At 35.1% G+C, this 20,684-nt stretch overlaps 1 protein-coding gene across 1 annotated transcript; it reads left to right on the forward strand.

Moving 5' to 3' along the window:
- Positions 1–3,203: 3,203 nt before the first annotated feature.
- Positions 3,204–14,993, forward strand: LOC120270819 (furostanol glycoside 26-O-beta-glucosidase-like). Its single transcript, XM_039277884.1, has 14 exons — positions 3,204–3,428; positions 10,437–10,685; positions 11,465–11,534; positions 12,138–12,196; positions 12,331–12,406; positions 12,489–12,566; positions 12,661–12,748; positions 12,834–13,083; positions 13,155–13,270; positions 13,358–13,578; positions 13,650–13,681; positions 13,772–13,871; positions 13,955–14,063; positions 14,633–14,993. The coding sequence occupies exons 1-14, from the start codon at positions 3,204–3,206 to the stop codon at positions 14,808–14,810; spliced, it is 1,851 nt and encodes a 616-aa protein (XP_039133818.1). The 3' UTR covers positions 14,811–14,993.
- The last annotated feature ends 5,691 nt before the right edge of the window (positions 14,994–20,684 follow it).

A 20,684-nucleotide genomic window follows, 5' to 3' on the forward strand; every position in this document is an offset into this window, starting at 1 on the left:
TAATGTTTAAACATGTTGACGAATTGTTAACCATCATGCTTTGTTTAACCTTGTTGCGGTTCAAGTTGATCTTGGCGTGTTGTATGGCAAAGGCGTGAGAAGCGGCAGCGACCAAATGAAACCTACTTATGCCACGGAACATACATTCGAAGTTAAGGGAACCGACTGTTGAGGACGGCCCGAAATCTTCGTGTTGATGCGTTGTCGATGATGATTACAGTGATCTCGACCAATCAAAGCCAGCTACATATGGATCTAGCCATCGAACTTGTTCATATCGAGAAGGTGGCAAGTTTATGGTATCCCTTGCAAACATGCTTAGCGCGGCCAATAATGATATGACAGACACCAGCGTGCAGCGATTTATTAAGCGGGTGCTTCACAGGTCGACAATTACAAGCGGCGTACAAGGAAGCTATATTCCCATGCAGAGCGATGGCGGGGCCTTGGGGCCGGAAATCGTGAGCTTCGTTTGCGGCCAGAGTACGTGACTAGGCGACTGGGCGGCCTAGGCGAAAAGAGGATCAGTCGCGGTTTGATATCGCGAGAGTTACATTGCGGCCGGCGCCAAGGATCGATTTGTCGGTGATCTTGCAATGAAGCGCCATACATTCAGGCATTGTTGTCAAACCGGCGATGGCGAGGAAACCATTGTGTGTATTTTAGCGAATTGAATGTATTTACACGGAGACATTGTTATTTTTAAGCGGATACTGTAATTTGAAATAGCTAGTGATGTTTAAGCGATATATGGTATATTTAAACAATGAAAGGAAATGTACACAACTTCTAGCGTCATTAAACAATGAAATGGCCAGATGAAATTAACACCTTACAATTGAAAACAAACAAAATTTACATTGAGGATATACAAAGTCATGTTCTTGAAAACAAAACAATGAATTGAATTGTGTGTTGATGGGCAACTTTCCATATTTAATTTAACAATGAGTGCATTTATTTAAGCAGTGTTATTTTAATGAATTTACACACCGTAATTTGAAATATTTAAAAGCGTGTTTAAGCGATATATACTATATTTAAACAATGAAAGTGGGGAAATGTACCTGATTACAGCGTCAAGTTAAACAATGAAATAAAACGAGATAGAATTTAGCTTGTTTTACAATTCAAAACAAACAAAATTTACATTAAGATATACAAGTCATGTTCTTGAACGAAAACAATGAATTAATTTGTCAGTTACATTTGAAAACAAAATTGTGATCAGGATATACAAGACATGTTATTCAAAAGCAATTTACTTGTGACCCCTTTGTCATGAATGGCCGAAATTTTGCCCTCCCACTCATATATATCACGGGTAACATACCGTAATAAAGGGTAAGGAATATACGTAATACTGTGATGTGCATCTTCTCACCCACGATAAATTTAACAAATATAAACCCATAGCGTAGGCAGGCGCAATGGCCCGGCTTCCTTGTTTAGCGTGGGGTTTACGTATGGAGTACACAGCCGGGTACTTTTGCCGTCGCCCGACTCGCCTAACTCCCATATATCGACACAAAAGGTCGAGATAGATTCATTTGTCTCGAGATATGCAAGTCGAGATAGAATCAACTTAAAAACCAAGCAGGATATTAATCGGACGATAATTAAAAACTTACCATATCAACAGCGTCCTTATCGTAACCGGACATGAAGAATAATGCACAACTGTTCTTGTTTATCATTGTCGAGCAGCGACATGGAAGTGGCCATTCATGATTATCGGGAGGATGACAATTTGAACCCATGCGGGTTGCGCTGACATCCCCGATCATAGCCATAATTGTGTCGTGTGCGTCATCACGCTTTGACATAAGCAGCGTATAGCCAGTGCGATGATGGGCGGCGCTTCTTGTAAGGATATGGCTCTTTGCTCTGCGACTTTTTGTATTGTCATCAGGCGGTGCGTCATGATCGGTGACCGTCTCGGCCCCTCGGTAGTGTCATAACATCGCGTGTGGTGGCGGCAGTCATTCTTCCTAGCGCGCGTCTTGAGGATTAAGCGATAGCTGAGATATTAGAAGACCATATTGTAAATATTTAAATGATATTATCAATTGTTACATGATATATATATATAATTAAGCGGTGAGGCGAAAACTTAAAGCTGATAACATAATGGTATTAAACACTGTTAGGTAATAGTTAAACACTATAAAGAAACCCTTTAAACAATATCCTAAAAAGCGTTACACTTACGCGTCCATGAAGCGGTTGAGGAAGATCCTCATCGACTCCTGCATCTCGTGTTGTTAAAACAGCTCGAGGCCAACCCATTTCTTCTTGAATAAAAAGCTTTTCCAGGAAGCGATGCAGTCGATTTTTGATTGGCCTTGATCATCTCGTTGCTCGGTCGGGGGTCTTCATCGACATCTTCCTTGATCGCGACCGATGGCGGCGACATCAGCTGCAGAACATCACACATTGTTGTTCTTGTTGTGGGATTGTGTCGCGGCGATCTCGAGGAGCAGCGGCGGCGAGCATCAACCGCGAACACTTCCTTACGTGGTTCTTGTTGTGGTGGGATTGTGTCTGCCAGGCTGCGGTCTTGTCGGCCAGCCACGGCGGCAGATTCGGCGATCTTCTCAGCCCCGTGGCCATGAGCAAGCAGTCATTTGGGAGAACCTACCTTAACATTCTTGAGCCGAGTTGTGTCGTCTTTGATCGCCAATCTCGTGGGTTCCGGTACGGCGATTTCATCGAAAGAAGTGCAGCGACCTTCAGCCATGGCAGCCGCTCATCTGATGTCCTCCGTCATGGCCCGTGTCGTCAGTGACGCAGACTCGATGTAGACGTGTCATGCCGTGGGTATTGCTTACATTGTTACATCGTCGGTGGCGGTGGAAGACGAAGCGATATTGTTCTCCTCTTTTTGTAAGTCTCTTGAATGTGGCGCCTTGGAACTGACCTTCCAGATGATGTCATCGTCGTCGAATTCCGGCCTTTCGTTAGATCCGGGATTGCCAGTTCTTCGAGGGATGGCGTGGCGGTTGTGAGCGTCCTTTCAGGCGCCTCCACGACGGCAGACAAGCCGAGAAACTGATCGTCAATACTCTGGCATACTGCGTAAGAGTTCTTCGGTGACATCTTGCCAATGTCACCGGTGAAGTGCTTTCAGCGGTCGGAGAGTGCCGTGGTCGAGAGGGCTATGTCGTTATCGTGGTAGGGGTTGTTCTTGATCTAGTAGGGGTATGGAGGAACTTCTCTGCGTCGAGGAATCGTCTTGGCGTGGTGGGTACGGAAGTAGGAGAGCGGCGTCCGGTAGCGCGATAAAGTGCTCACCGTCCTGGCAACCCGAGCGAGTGGTTCGGGGAGCGGTAGCATCCATCAGGTCGGTTGGGCGCCAACAAATATTTCTTCTTCGACGTCGGCGGAACCATTTCGAGAAAGCTAACATATGTAAACGAACAATTTCGGTGAGATCGTTCAGTTTTAAACTATAAAAACTATATATTTAAGCGTTATAGAATATAATTAAGCGAGACAAAATATTTTAAACCGATTATGAATAAAAGTTAAGCAGTAAATACTAAATTTAAGCGCTAAATAAAATGTTTAAACATTACAAAAACTTATGTTAAACATTGTCCGTGATTTATTACCTCTTTTCCATCGAGCGGCGAGAAGACTCGTTTCTCTGGAGCAAATCGCTTGCTTGGTATGAAATCTCCTTAGTATGCACTACGTCCTTGGGATCTTCGCAGAAGCGGACTTTCTTCCCGTTCAGATCATTCGTAAAAACCCGAGGGCGTTATAGCGCGATCGGCAACGTAATGTACCTGTGTTAGTGCTTCTTCCAGCGCATCTCTTGCACTTTCAGGAGGCACGACGTGGAATATCCTCCATAAGCCACTTGTGCGTCGCCTGGCGCCCGTGCGTGTCGTGGTCGTAGATCATCGGCGTAATCAGCGATCCGATTCGGAGCAGGCATGATGTATTTGGGAAGAGGGTATCCCCATGAGTACGTGGGGAGTTTGACAAAATTATCTTCTTCTCTCTGTCGAAGCAAGTTGCGCTGATGCTCTTGATGAGTCTCTGTGTCTCTCGTGGGTCTTTGATAGATGCGCCCTTGAGCGGCACGGTTTTCTTCTTACGAAGACCGGCTGCGTCGCCATATGAGCGAGACCAGAGCGAGGCCACATCTTGAGGTGCGAAAGCTTTCGGCGAGGCTTTTCCCAGATCAGAATTTATTGGTGCGACCGACTGCGCTGCACGAAAGAGATCGAAAGGGCCTCTCTTGGTATATGGCTTCGTTCGTTGTAGCAGCGCAAGCGGTGTCGCCGAATAATCTCGGTGTCAGGTCGTGTTAACTTCCAGTTGACTAAGGTCTCCCTGGCGATGGTGTCGAATAGTGGCGCCGTTAACTAGGTTGTGCCTCGTAATCCTGAGCTGCGAGCAATAGCAGACCGTTGACATGCGGTGTTGACAGAAAGTTTAAAGCGGAAATGTAAGGTTTTAAGCGGTAAACTCTCGGGTTATTAAGCAGGGGATATAAAATGTTAAGCAGAGACCCATTTTGTTAAGCGAGCGAGAATGCTTAAAAGCAGAGACAACAAATGTTAAGCATAACATCATTTCTTAAAGCGTCGACCTCGTTTGTAAAAGCGCAACCCTATGTCAAGCAAGCGGAAATGTACATTATAAATATTACCTGATCGTAACAATCGACTATTTCGATAGTGTATACATCTGACAAATGCAAAACAAAACAAAACCCTAGTGAGAAATCTCCTATGAGACTAACAAAACCCGGTAGAAATCACGAGACTATATCTTCCAACAAAAAGCAGGGCAAGAAAACAAAAGCAGAAAAATCTTTCTTTATATGAGGCTGATTAGCGTAAAACCATACCTTTTCAATACCTTAGATTGCAAGCGATGAAATACCAGCTGAGTTGCGGGGGACTTCTCCTTCGAAGGATCTGGGTGGAAAGGAAAAGGCGATGAAATGCCAATTCTGAGAGCTTGGCGATGAGAGACAACCAGGAGCTTGACTTGGAGTGGGAGAGGCGTGAGTTGAGGAGCATTTCAGCGGCTCCGACTGGGAAATTAGGTCTGCAGGGTTACCCTGAGACCCAGCTTCACTCTCGAAATCGGCCCGGATGTTTGCCGACCAGCGACTCCCCATCTGAGGGCATTTTAGTCCAAAAATTTGAGCTCACTCGGTTCATCCAGATTCGGGGTTTGGGGTTTGAAAAAGCATAGACTTTAAAAGGGAGGGGTTTTTGGGGATTGCAAAACTAACTGGTGTTTTTGGCAATTTTACAAACTTAAAAGGGGTTTTTGACAATTTCCACTTATTTTAATTAGGAATTAATTAAATTTAAAAAGCTATCAGTATATATCTCTAATATTTGGAATTTTTCTCATTGACGTATTGATAAAATAACATTGTTTCTAGTCGATATTTAAAACTATATTTTTAATTTGTTTTAAATATTGAATTTTATTTTTGTCTTCTTATATTATTTTATTTATGTTTTATAAGAAAGTATGCACCTTATAAAAATAGTTTTAAGATATTATATATAGAACTTTTTGAAATTTAAGAATATGTGTCAAACTCCAGCCAATGATCATCAAAAGGCTTAGGTTTTTAAGAAATGTTTTTGTTTAGGGTTAACATATGAAAGAACATGATAGATGTTAAGATAAAAAGAAAAATCATAATTCTACAATTAATAATTATAGGCATTACAAAGGGCTTGTGGTTGTTTGAAAAGGTCAAAGTGGTCATTTGCAACTTGAGGTCCCTTTTTTATTATTTTTATTTGGGACATACGGTATAGAAACCTATGATTTAAAAATAAATATAAATTTTAATTATAACGAGTACAAATTAGTATAAAAATCTGAGATGTCATACTATGTAATACCGAGACTCTACATATACATTGGAAAATATATTCGGGGTATTCTTCTGCACGGTTGCGATGAGAATTTTCTATGATGTCTTGTTAGAAAGCACGAGGGCAGAGCGAGGGGCTTAAGTGTAAAAAGTTTTAAAAAGATTTTTGGGTTAAAGGTAATAGAAAAGGATTGATATAAAAATATTTCTGAAACCAAGGACTGAAAAGGTAAGGCGGTAGGGACCTTTTTGAAATATTGTGTTATACTTCAGGGACCATTTGATAGTTTCAAGGACCTTTTGAGAATACTATTTTCGTAATTCAGGGACCATTTTAGTGAGTTTTACGAGGGACTGACACATGAAGTTAAGTTTTTGAGGGACTAAATGCATAAATTTTGGCTGAAAACTTCGTTGGGAGAAAAATCTAGAGACTCTTGAGTGTTCGTGCTTCTTCGTCTCCTGTACCATTCTTTCACTGCTGATGCTAGTGAGGTAAAAACAAAGAGAAATGGGAGTGATGGAGCTTTTTGTGCTTGATGGAGGAGAATAGGATGAAGTATTGTAGTAAATATGTGATGATTTATTTATTGGTATCTTGAATGTATATAGTAGTGTGTGTATTTTGGTGGATTTGATAGAAAAATGAGTTTATTGGGTTGAAAAGCGTATTTTAATTATTATAGATGATGAGTGTATGAAAGATTGTTTTTGAGAAAGCTTGTATTCGAGTTGAAAATCGCTTGAAATGGAGATGAGGTTCTTGGGAATGTCTTGTAGCAATTCTGTAGCACGAGATTAGGGTTTGGTTTGATTAATTAAGTTGATGATGATGATGATTAAGGTGTTAATGAAGATGGTTGAAGATTGATTTGTTGGGTTTAACAGAAATTGATTTGGTTGGATCAAACCAAGTTGAAATTGATTTGGTTGAGTTGAATTGATTTGGTTAAGTTAGGGCTTGATCGAATCGAAGTTGAGACTAGTTTTGGGTTTGGGTTCAGTTGATTTGAAATTTGGGGTTTTGGAAGCTGAACCAAGTTGGTTCGATGGATTTTTGAATAAGAATTGAGGTTGGTTCAAAGCTGGTTCGGTTTGATTGAGTTTGGTTCAGTGCAATTAAAGCTTGGTTCGAGTGCAATTGAGCTTGGTTCAATGGAATTGAGATTGGTTCAGATTGGTTTAAGCAGTGTTTTCAGTCTAAATTGAGTTGGTTTAGAGTACGATTGAAAGCCAGTTGGATAATGCAAGGTCGGGGTTTTAACCGATTAGGGAGTGAGTGGGCCCGATAGAGAGTCAGTTGTTGTTTATTGTATTTTTATTTTTGGGTTTAAATGTGATATTTATTTTTATTATATTATTAACTTGTTAGGTGTTATTCGGTCTTGGGAGGGAGTTCGAGTGCAGGAAGGAACCCAAGGACACGGGTGAGTTGGTAGTGGCTATTATTTAAATAATTGATTAATTATTATTATTTTGAAATAATTATTTAATGGCTAGTATTTTGAAAATAATTGTTTAAGTATTTCTTTTTATCATGTTTAATTAGGCGTATAATGTTGAGGGTATCACGTATATTTACTTCATTGTTGATGTTCACGACAATCGTGTTGATACATCGATTCGTATAATTATACGTGTTGTGAATAGTGAAAATACATGTATAGTGATTTAATTATTCGATTCATGCATTTATTTCTATAGTTATATATGTTTTGATTTAGAATGATTTGGTGAAATCATGTGAAGCGTTTTAAAAATGTTTTACCAACTGATATTTGTGGAATTGGTTTTCATTCACGGAATAGGAATGGTATCATGGATCTGGATTTTCTTGGTTTTATGCATTGTTATACTTTTTGACATTGGGCTTTTGTGGAAATGATGTTTATTTTCGTGATGTGAATCTTTGTCACGGATAAGACATATGATGTGATTTATCTAGATTGTATTATTGCTTTACATTGTATTGGTTTGGATGGTAGCCAGTAGGCTAGGCGGGCACTTCTGCGATAGTGGGTCCCCACGGGCGCCGACCTTTAGAGGTGGCGTGGTGGACACGAGTGTTGATTTGTCCGGATCGGTGGGAGGCGTAGAGCCACGATTGGATGATACATCGGGATCCGGAGTCACCGCACGGGACGGTGGGCCAGCGTCGAGTTATGAAGACCTTGGCGGCTCCCAACCTAGTCGACGGCTGGTAAGTGGGGGAGGTTTTCGGTATGGAATTGAGGAATGGATTTTTATATTACTTGTTATTTTGGGTTGTGATGAGGGCGGCTAGCCCATATGCCGCTCTTAGGGAGGCGATCTCTCATGGCAATTTGGATTTTTCTTAGAAAATTGATTTGATATTGATTTGTGATGAATTTATGTTTTCAAAAAGTTCTTTAAAAATGTATTTTGCTAGAATTACGGTATTTTGGAAAAAGTTGGAAAAATTATTTGAGAAGTTAGGTATTTATATATTTTATATATCTGTGTATTTGAATATTTGAAATTATTAAAAGCCACTCTGACCAATGGAGATGTCTTTTAGCTAGCTGGGAGGCGAAGACCTAGATTGCTCGTTCAGAGTTTAGAAGCTGAGTCGAGGGTTAAGTCAGCTGCGATTGGGTCCCATACTTTTCTTTATATTTGTTGGTATCGTGATCTTATAGCGGTTGTCTGCAAATTTGAGTTATTATATTTGTTGTATTTCTGTATTTGAATCCTGCAGTTGGTGTAAAGTTGTAAATTATAATTTGTAAGTCCGATTTGGTTTTGAGAGGTGATCGGGGTTCAGGTTAAAAGGAATTTTTAAGCGATGGGTGCCAGCATTCGCTCGGTAGAAGGGGTGGGTGTGACATCAACTTTCGGAAAGATTCTTATATAATTTTATTTTACTACAACTTGTAAATAATATTTGATATTTTATTTAATTTTAATTATTTATACATGTAAAGCTATAAAATAATACAAACCATTTCTTTCTATCCTTGACTTTATCTTATTCACAACAACGTGCATCATCTCGATAACCTAAATTTTCCAATTTTTGAAAAATACAAACTCAATTTCTCTCTATTTCATATGTTTTATACATTATTTAATTATACTTTATGATAAAATATACATATAAAGATTTGAGATCAGTGATTGGTGTCACTCATCCAATTATAAATACAAATATAATATGCACTAATGATTGATGGAGGGGTAATGTTGTAAAATAGTACGGAATTTGCAACGATAATATATTTTTTAAAAAAAGTAAGATTGTTTGTCACGTGGGCAGATTTCACTCATTAATTCACACCCAACCAAAAAGCGATCTCATGCCATGTGCCTACTCTTTAATAATAATAAAAAGTAGCCAACCAAAAAAGCGGTCCCATAGCGGTGGGTGGTTGGGTATGACTGTAGGGATGGGGCGAGGAATCCCCGAGAGTACTTTCTTTTTAATAAAATTATATATATATATAATTATATATATAATGTGGGGTTAAAATAAATTTAAAAAAAAAAATGAAAACATAGTATTACCTTATATTCCTGTAAAAATTAGAAAAGAGGGAGTGGAGATCATTGCATAACTGAGAGTGAGGTTTTTCTCTCCCAGTTGCCCAATGATGGGAATGGGAAACTCATTCTTGAACAAAAGGAATATAAATGGGAAGTGACTCCCCATCCTCGCCTCATCCCAGGGTACCATGGCCTAAAGTCACTAATCTACCAAACGATTGAGAAAGGTTAACGTGAAAGAATATCAAACTTATAGATGCTTTTAAGATCGACCATTTTTAGTTAAAATCATAGCAGAATTTTTACTATTTTTGCTTTTTATTATTATTATTATTATTATAAAAATAAAAATAAAATAAATCACTAATCTCAACTATTATCGTGAGTGGGGTGTTGATCTATGGTAGGGGTGTAATCGATTGAGCTTCAGCCGAATAGTTGGGAGCTCAAGCTCATCTAAAAATTCGGTGCTTGATACTCAGTTCAAATTTAATTGTGTATTTATTTTATAGTTCGAGCTCGATTCGATACACTAATCGAGTTACTCGAGCTCGCTCGAGTAAGTTTGAAAAGGCTGAAAATTACTATAGCCATTCTTATACTCGAGTTCAAAATCAAGAGGAGGTCAAAAGGACAAAAAGTAATTTTATAATAAATCTAATGTTATATATATATATATATATATACTAGATTAGGCTAGCAATCACTCGAGTCAAGTATCAAAATAATCGAATTCAGATCTCGCTCAACTATACAAGACAGGGCTCGACTCGACTATGACCGAGTCAAGTTTGAATTTTTCATAAATTGAGTCCGAATATCTTACAAGTAGAAGTGGATCATTTACACCCCTAAGCCATGGACTACTCACGTTTCATTAGGGTTGGAGTTAAAAAAATAAGTTTTTAGATTCCAATAATTAATGACCACAAGCTCCCTCACACATGTTGCGCCTATAAAAAACCACCCACAGACCCTGCTTTAAGTGCACCAACCTCACTTGAAAACCATTAACAATGGCCTCAGTCTTTCAACCAATTTCCATGTCTCCCACCAATTTGTCCTTAACTAGTTCCGGTACTTCATTATTAGCTGCAGCTGCTGGTTTTCCTTTTCCTTTAATAAACACTCATCCATACCAAGTAGTAAAAACAACTCAAGAACAAAAAGTGCTAGAGGTGGCAACATTGTGTGCTTGAGAGGAGGAAATATCTCAGTCCAAACCAGTGCTCCTCAAACCACTACTGATGCAGCTGTGGCTTTTGGCAGGCAGAGCTTCCCTCCTGGCTTTGCTTTTGGTGCTGCCACTGCTGCTTATCAGGTTATTTTCTCATAATATATAAGTATTTAAAAAAACAAGAAAAAAATTTTTGTTGAAGAGTTCATAGTAATCAAGTAATAACATTTTTTTAAAAAATATTAAACCAAGGGAGAAAAGAATCATCATAAACACAAGCATGGTGATAATGGATTTGTACTTTTATTTTTTAAGAGTTATAGACAATAGATATCAAGCTTGAGTTTTTAGTCAAGAGGATGTTTTTGGTTTTTCCTTTATTGATCTTGCACTAAAAAATAGTTATATATATATATATATATACTGTTTATGCACCAATACGTGCCTATCATTTTCATTCTTACTGTAACTCATATTTTTTCAAATAGGGATGTTTCTGTGGATGTACCCACATGATAAAGGTTTCTGTGGATGTACCCACATAATCTTTATATATATATATATATATATATATATATATATATATATGGGGATTGATCTTCATGTCGCGTTCACTGATTTTTAATCTGTGAACGTTAGCTCGACCGCTGGATTTCGATCCAACGAGTCGGATCTATTCAACGAACAAGATTCATCGTGTTTATAAACGATGACTACATAGAAAAGTCGAGATCTGTGATAAAACAAACAAAATTAAAACTAATCGAACTCCATTAATCCAAGATTAGTTTTTACTATAGCTACAGATTGCATTATGTACGTCTGCTGGACGTCTATGCACGTCCACAGAGAACTCTCTCTCTATATATATATATATATATATATATATATATATAATATGTGCGTGTATGTTTTTGTTGCAGATAGAAGGAGCTTGGAATGAAGGAGGGAGAGGGCCAAGCATTTGGGACACTTTCGCCCAACAACACCCTGGTATATATATATTTATATCTTGCAATGAATAATGAACACCTCTTCTTCTTAATTCAGTAGTTAATATGAGAATAAATAAGATTGAACTAATTAATTAAAAAAAAAATATTTGTATAATAATTGCTGGGTTCGATTTTTTATTTTTTATTATAACCCCCCACAAAAGAAAGGTAATCTAATATACTGGTCTAAAAACTACATTTATATATTCAGTATATATATATATATATATATATATATTAAACTAACCGAAGCCCACTAAAAAAAATAAAATAAAAGATCAACCTATCTTTTACAATTTCTTTTTTTTTTTCTTAAAAAATTTGAAGTTGATTTGTAATCAAAGAAATATAAATGAATCTATAAGTAAATGAATGAAAATAAATGAATAAATAAAAGCGTTATACTGGGTTAATCCAATTTTTAAACTAGTTTCAGTGCCAAAAATATATATATATATATATATATATATATATATATATATACATTAATACATTTCAATACAACATAAAATACCAAAAAAAAAAAACTCCTTTACATTTATAACAACATTTATTAAATTTATTATGAGCATGATTAATTATTTTTTAAAATATTTTGCAGAAAAAATTGAAGAAGGGAGCAATGGAAATATTGGCGTGGATTCATATCATCGATACAAAGTATTTCCTACTTACAAATAATATATATATGTATATATGTGTGTGGATTCCAAAAAATAATCTTCAAGTTTTATATTTTTGCCAATTTTTATTTATCTATTTTTTATTAATTTTTAACTTCTAACTATTTACAGGAAGACGTGAAGCTGTTGAAGGATATGAACTTAGATTCTTATAGATTCTCCATTTCATGGTCAAGGATTCTACCAAGTATGCATTTATTTAATCTCTAAAATCATATTTTCCCAACTTGAATCATTTTTTTAAATTTATTTTTGTTAATTTTTATCAGAGGGATCACTGAAAGGTGGCATTAATCAAGAAGGAATCAATTACTACAACAATCTCATCAATGAATTAATCAAAAATGGTTTGCAGATTCACATTTCTGTTTTTTTGTTTTTTAAAAGCCTTAATTCCTTAATTAATTATAAATTTAATCAATTTAATTTATGATTTAACAGGCATCACACCTTATGTCACACTGTTTCATTGGGATGTACCTCAAGCTCTTGAGGATGAATATGGAGGCTTTCTCAATAAAAAGATAATGTACATCATATTATAAAATTCATAATTAATTGATTTACAAAAGAAAAAAATAGTGTTAAACATCACTAATCAAAGTTTTTAATAGGTTTGATTTTAAAGACTATTGTGAAATTTGTTTCAAAGAGTTCGGAGACAGAGTTAAGCATTGGATAACATTGAATGAGCCGTGGAGTTTCAGTAGTATGGGATACGGTCTTGGACGGCACGCGCCTGGACGGTGCTCGCAGTTCCTTGGTTGCTCAGTCGGTAATTCAATCATTGAGCCTTATATTGTCACGCATAATTTATTGCTCGCTCACGGAGCTGCTGCTCGACTTTACAAAGACAAGTATCAGGTAATGTAACAATATAAATAGTCTCACAATCAGTTAATTTGGTAAATATAAATACGAATTTCTCGTTCTAGACAACCCAAGGAGGACAAGTTGGGATCACTTTGGTTTGTATGTGGTATCATCCTTACGACCAGTCACACAAACATGTCGAGGCGGCAACCCGAGCTTTGGATTTCATGCTTGCATGGTTAGTTCTAGATGTATGTATGTATATATAATATAAGTAAAAACTTAGAACTTTATGTTTGATGATTATTGATGATATTTTGTCAAGGTACTTGGATCCATTGTTGCATGGTGATTATCCATTTAACATGAAAGCTATAGTGAGGGATAGACTGCCTACATTCAGTAAAGAAGAAGCAGATATGATAAAAGGATCATATGATTTCATCGGTATCAATTACTATACTGCGAGATATGCCCGTGAAGTTCCATATTCTCATGATTCACCTCCTTTCCTCCACATCAATGAATCATATGCCGAACAATTAGGCAAGTTCTTTCAAAAACTGAGTATTATTTGGCTAATTTTTTCTAACTAGTACTTTTAACTTTTACTGCAGAGGCGAAAGATGGGGTTCCTATTGGTGAATCGGTGAGTAATGTTTATCATTAAAAGTAGAGAATATATATATATATATATATATATACGGATTCATTTATGTTATGAATTTTCAATAAGCAGAATGGAAGCTGGATTTATGTGTATCCGAGAGGACTCAGAGACCTACTGTTATATATAAAGAGGAGATATGAAAACCCGGCAATCTACATTACTGAGAATGGTAGAGCATTAACCAAATATAATTGAAAAATATAAGAATTAGTATGCTAGTATGTTGAACATTAAATTCTTTTATGGTAACAGGAATTAGCAATGTTGACAAGTCTGATATTCCGAAGGAGGAAGCTCTGGCTGATGAAATGAGAAAGAACTACCTTGCAGTTCATCTAGCTGAAATTTGTGATGCCATAAGGTAATTGCCAATGTTTTTTCAGCTAAATTTATCTTTGTTTTCTTATTCTGTTTTAGTAAATATAAGAAAACAATACTAAAAAATCATCTTCGAATGATGTTTATCTGTTTCTATATATGTCTTATATATTCTTCATTCAAGCAAAAAGTAGAAACTTTAAAACATAAATAAGAAGTTCTACTGAAACAATGTTCATCTGCTGATCTATCTCTGTTTGCTTCTGTTTTTAAGGAAATACAAGAAATTAAACATCAATAGATTCAGGAACCACACTAAAACCAAGTATTCAAAGAAGCTTTATTTGTCTGTTTGTTAATTATCTTCTGCATTTGATGAAATACATGAAGTTAATCAATACAAATATATTCAAGAACAACATTAAACAAGTACTGCAGAAACATCATTCAATCAAACACAAGAAATTAAAACAGGCACAGCTAAGAACAGTAGTAATCAACCAAGTATTCACATATCTTCTTATTTTCTTCATTGGAAACAAAGACAGAATTTAATTAAACTACTATTCATTGTTCATGTTAATCTAAACACTTGTTAATTAATGATTTCAGGGAGGGAGCAAATGTGAAGGGATACTTTGCTTGGTCTCTAATGGACAACTATGAATGGGAGAAAGGTTACACGGAGAGGTTTGGGCTCAATTATGTTGACTACAACACCTTGGAACGCACACCAAAAGACTCTGCAAAATGGTTCTCTAAATTCATGCAGCCAAAGCCTCAAAACTAGCCTCCATTAGTTACTACTAATGTAATAATGGATGAATGTTGTACTATCTTTGTCTCTCTTCTTAATGCACTGGTTATGCTGTTTGTTTCTTCAAAATTAGTGGACTATCCTTATTTAAGTCACGGATTGCCGCCTTGTCTGTACTGTCACGTGGTGAATTATGATGGGTGCATTCAAATTAAAGGTCCCGTTCCTCTACTGTTTTTTGAGAATTGAATGCCTATGAGTCCCGCTCTGAATAAAATAATATATAAATATGAGAGGATCAATTAAGCAGGGAGTAAGGTTTAGCATATTTGAGAAAGTGGGACTCATGAGTTATTAAATATAGTAGAAACGACAGGTTGCCCGCTGTTGACATTTTGACCATCGGGAAATGTAGACAAAAAAATATTAAATATAGACAAGAAGGATATTAAGTATTTATCCCGCCAATGAGAAGAAAATGAGTAAACAAAATGGAGAAGGAAGAGATAATGATAGTGTATTTATTATTCCTCTGATACGGCCGAACTGGTCTCATTAAAATGTATTCACGGTATATGTAATGCTGAAGCCATAGAAGAGAACTCTAAGCCATTGTTGGAGTACGTCAACGCACTACATAAACATGAAGAAGCTATTTAACGTATGTTACGAGTAGCCTCAACGACATGTAAAGAAAAGGAAGATGTCCACAAATGTGACTGGGCGGTTTTTCCCATCATTTTTAAAGGTAACGATGAAATTTCACAATATGGACACAGTTGGAGTGATCTACAGGGGCAAAAGAAAGTGAAACAATAACGAAAGAGTTGTCCGGGGTATGCATAACTTACAATGGCTGTTTGGAAAATTTTAAAATTTTAGGGATAAACAGTAACTTTCCCTAAAAGATATTGGATTAAGAGAAAATGTTTTGAAATATATATACCTATAAATTTTGTTTGTAATTTCATGTAAAATTAACTTGAAGGTCGGTTCCCAAATTTCAAGTCTCTAAATTTTTTCTTATTCTAAACAAATCCTTTTGAATAAGACCTCACTCATTATGTATACATGAAGTACCATAATAGGACAACAACTAACTATACGTAACATTCTTCTAATACTAATAGTGCTAATATACATTAATTAATGAAAAATCTGCACAGCACCTCTATAAATACCGAACTCACTTTGATATGTGTAATTATGGGTCGCTCTAGTTTTGCTAAACTATACTCTCTTCGTTATTTTTTATCTGTCACGAATCCATGTTCTTTTTTTATTTGTCATTTTTTAACATAAAAAAATATTTAATATTTTTTTTATTTAAGTTAAATCCCTTTTCGTTTAAATTAACCCATTTCCATTTAGTCATATACATTAGCATGTATTTTCTAAGGTTTATATTTTCTTGTGCTAGGTTTCACTCATATTGCCATATTTCTGTGTGTCAATTTTTGGAGCTCCTTTCCGCTAACAAAGAAAAAGAAGATTTTGTTAGGGCCACCAGCCATGGAGATCACATTGCTCTCGCCCCACCATCTTGCGGTATGGATACTCCTGAAAGGTATCACCCACGATGGTGGCCAAGAGGAGAGTTCCAAGAATGAGCCAACTAGAGACCCTTACGATGTTTGATTGAAAATAAAAAAAATAAATAAATTCTCGTTTAGTTGGTCATGTTACCAGTTATCAACATGCTTTCTCGCTTAGCGAAACTTACGACCAGTTATATGTATACGGCTATGTTTAAGTATAGTTATTCTCGTGTACTAGCATATGTTCTTACTTATTTTTAGTTGTTGTTGTTGTTTAACATATTTGATCCTTAAATGTTTCTACTTAATGAGAATATACGCAATAGGTGCAATACATAAAGAAGAAAGTACACAAACACATTGTTTTCATTAATTGCAAACAACATATGTTTTCGACTACGATTGTAACCAGCTAGGTGCATTGTCTTGATCCTAAAAGTCTCTTTATTGTATTTCTTTAAGGTATGGAGACACCATTGACAGCCGTCACTGGCGCATTGGACAATCACTGTGTGTTTCTCATTTTTTATGAATGTGAAGTTAAAATTACGCTTGATTGCAAAATTGCGCAGTGAGTCTCTTAAGTGGTCAGCGTCTGCAAACCGTTGTACAATATCCAACTACAGAAGTCTAAATTGCTCGAATGAGGTAGGAAGTCCTAGTACACCGTCAGGGCCATCTTAATCCCTGGTGGTGAGTGTTAAACATGAGAACATACGAAAACAACTTAACATGATCGTGTAAGTGGTAAAACAATAAATTAGACAATAACATTGCATAATAAGTGGGAACCATTTAATGTAAATGAAAAATAATATTGCTAAGCATGTAATATATTAAATATATGAAACACAAATAGGTTAAACTGAAAATATACTGACTAAGCGGAAACCATACTGACTAAGCAAAAACAATACTCTTTAAGAGGAAAACATATTTACTAAGAGGAAAAGTTGTTATGCATCAATTAATAACTACATGTACTAAGAGAATCAATATTTACAATGGGAGAGATGTGTACACAGGAACCGCCAATGGGCTTTCATCTGTGTCAATTATGAGGTCGACGGTAGCATAATTGAACATGTGGCACATGCACTGGAAGTCAACCTCAGATCCTATTGCACAAACCTTCCTATATTCATCGGGTGTGACAAACTTCACCCTCTTGCACGGAAACTTCGAGGTCCCATTGCTCACAATCTCCACTTGAACTGATTCCAAAGAGATCAACACGATGAACAACAGCACACATTCTTCCCATGTATCTGGAAACTACACAAAGCTCTCCATAGAAAACCTAAGTATAAAAAAAAAAATCTAGTATCACTATTATTGATTGCTATTAAACTATGTATTATATGAAAAATTTCGCAAAACACCAACTAAGGAACTTACCAAACTCTTTCTTTAGAGGGTCTCCTCTTGGGAACAAAGGTGCACTTGGCATAAGAAGATTCCTCGCACCGGTCGCAGAGATGGTCGACTAGATAAAAGACAAAAAGGGTTTATCAAGTAGCATTTTTATCTCGGTATAAAAATACTCAAAAGGAATTCCAAAAAGTGTTTGAGAAAATATTGCATAAAAAGTGGGTGATTTGATGGTTCAGAGTATGTTTTTGAAAATAATGATACGACTACGTAGCTTTTTCCCCACCATTTACAGGTAAAAGTCGAATATAGTTGATCGAAATGAGCTTAGAGCAAAATGAGGTCAAATAAAAACGAGAGCTATCTAAAGAACGTCACAAAGTTTCTATGATTATTCCTAAGCTTGAAAATTTTGACATGAAAAATAATTTTCCCTTATTATTATTATTATTATTATTATTATTTCTGATAAATAAATAAAGGTGTAGATAAGATCTCGTTTTCACGAATAGGTCCTTTTCCTGGCAAGTTGATTGACAGATGAATATGCTAATTTTATAATATTATTTTTACCAAAAACATATGGTTCATGAATCAAGGATATGTCTTTTTATTACAAAAAATAGGTCCTTTTATAATGTTATTAGGGATTTTAATGTTGAAATATTTATTTTAATTAGAATTAATTAAATTTAAAAACTTTCATGTAGAGCTCTAATAATTGGAATTTTTTCTCATTAACATATTCAATAAAATAACATTGTTTCTAATCAATATTTAAAACATATTTTTATTTTGTTTTTAATTATTTAAGATTTTTTCTTGTCTTCTTATATTATTTTATTTATGTTCTATAAGAAATTATGAAAAAAAACCGTATAAAAATAGTTTTTAGATATTATATAGAACTTTTGAAATTTAAGAATATGTGTAAAACTCTAACCAATGATCATCAAAGGCTTAGGTATGTTTATGTTTAGGGCTTAGGATATGAAAAGAACAAAATAGATTTTAGATAAAATAAAACTCATAGTCTCTACAATAAATAATTATTTAGCATTATATAGAGTCTCATGGGTTGGTTGGAAAAGGTCAAATAGTGGTACATTTGTAACTTGAGTCTCTATTCATCATTTCTTTTGTTTGGACATACAGTATAGACAAACTTACGATTATTATTTTATAAATACAATTTTAATAACAGTGCAGATTAGTATAAAATACAGTATGCCAACTTCCAGAGTATTCTTATACAATTCTATTTTTACTTACAACTTGCAAATAATATTTGATATATTTTATTCTGATTTTAATTATTGATACATGTTAAGCTGCTGTGCAAGGAAAATAATACAAACCATTTCTTTTCTATCCTTGACTTTGACTTTTAGTCACAACATCATCTTAATAACCTAAATTTCCAATTTTATACATAAACCTTCTCAATTTCTATTTCATATGTTTACTACATTATTTAATTATATTCTTATGATAGAAATATACATATAAGGATTTGAGATCTATTTCAGATTTGAGGATTGATTGGTGTCACTCATCCAATGTAGATACATAGAATATGCACAATGATTGATTGAGGGGTAATGTTGTAAAATAGGATGGAATTTGCAAAGATAAATATGTTTTAAAAAACTAATATTATTGTCACTCGGGCAGATTTCATTTCCCCCTCATGGTCATCGTTTTCTGCATTAAATGTTCAACATGGAATCTCATTAATTCACACCCAACTAAAAGGCAAAAGCGATCTCGATCATGCACGTGCCAACTCTTTAATAAAATAAAATAAAAATTGTCACAACTAACACTAAAATAAATTTTTCATGATAAAAAGGCCTTTTTTTTATATTTAGATAAAAGACCTTTTTTTATATTTAAATAAAAAAGTACAAGGGAGAGCTTGGCATAGGCCAATGATTGAGTTGGGTATGAGGAGAGGAATCCCCGTCCCTCTTCCTGTTGTAGGGCAAGGGACTCAGGGAGTACTTTTCTTCTCCCCAAATAAAAGTATATTAATATATATTAATATATATAGAGTTTATGTAAATCGCAGCTGGGGAGATGGAGTAGTATTTATAAACACAATAATAATATTTATGTAATCAAGAAGTGTGAAAGAAATTTTTTCCTGCATTGTGAATATTGTGATAAAAGACCGTTATTGAATTTTAATCCAACTGTTCATCATGAATATTTATAGATTTTGAGTGCAGCGAATACTTTATAGCATCGACATCGTATATATATATATATATATATATAGGGTAGAGTAAAAAATAAAAACATAGTTATATTTCATTTTTTTTTATTAGAAAGGATATTTTTATTGAATAGATTTTTCGAGAATAGTTGAATGACGGATGTCTGAGTTCTTTCAACATCCACGTCATTCTTTCATTATCTCTTTCTATTAAATTTTATTGTATCTAAATCTTAAATTTAAACATTTAAAACGTAAAAAGATAACATGTAAAACGATAAAACAAAAACCTCCTAAACGATCGAGTCTATTTAGGGTTTGGGAGGGTGATCAGGGTTTGTGCAGGCTTGAGGGTTTAGTATTTATTACTAGGGTTTAAGTTTTTAGATGAGGATAGATTTTGCTAGTATTTGGATTTGGTGAATACGCTTTTATAATAATTTTAAGAATTTAAGCGACTTTTTAAGGTTTTAAATTTGAAATTTATATAATAATAATAATGAGTGATGAAGACATGGATGACGAGTTGGCATCGACGTGAGTGGGAAAACCTGATTCGATAATTCATATTTGGTATAGCATTGAGTAAATGATATTTTTTACGCGGTAGATTCCGATCAGGCTTTCACGACGTGGATGTCATGCATCCTATGTCGCGATCTACGTTATTCTTTCTTTATCTCTTTCTTTATAATAATTCTCTTTATTATCTAAATCCTAAAACCTAAACATTTAATAATAAAAGATAAACCTATAAATGATAAATAAAATCCATCACTA

This window comes from Dioscorea cayenensis, chromosome 10 (assembly GCF_009730915.1).
Source record: "Dioscorea cayenensis subsp. rotundata cultivar TDr96_F1 chromosome 10, TDr96_F1_v2_PseudoChromosome.rev07_lg8_w22 25.fasta, whole genome shotgun sequence".
NCBI classification, from domain to species: Eukaryota; Viridiplantae; Streptophyta; class Magnoliopsida; order Dioscoreales; family Dioscoreaceae; genus Dioscorea; species Dioscorea cayenensis.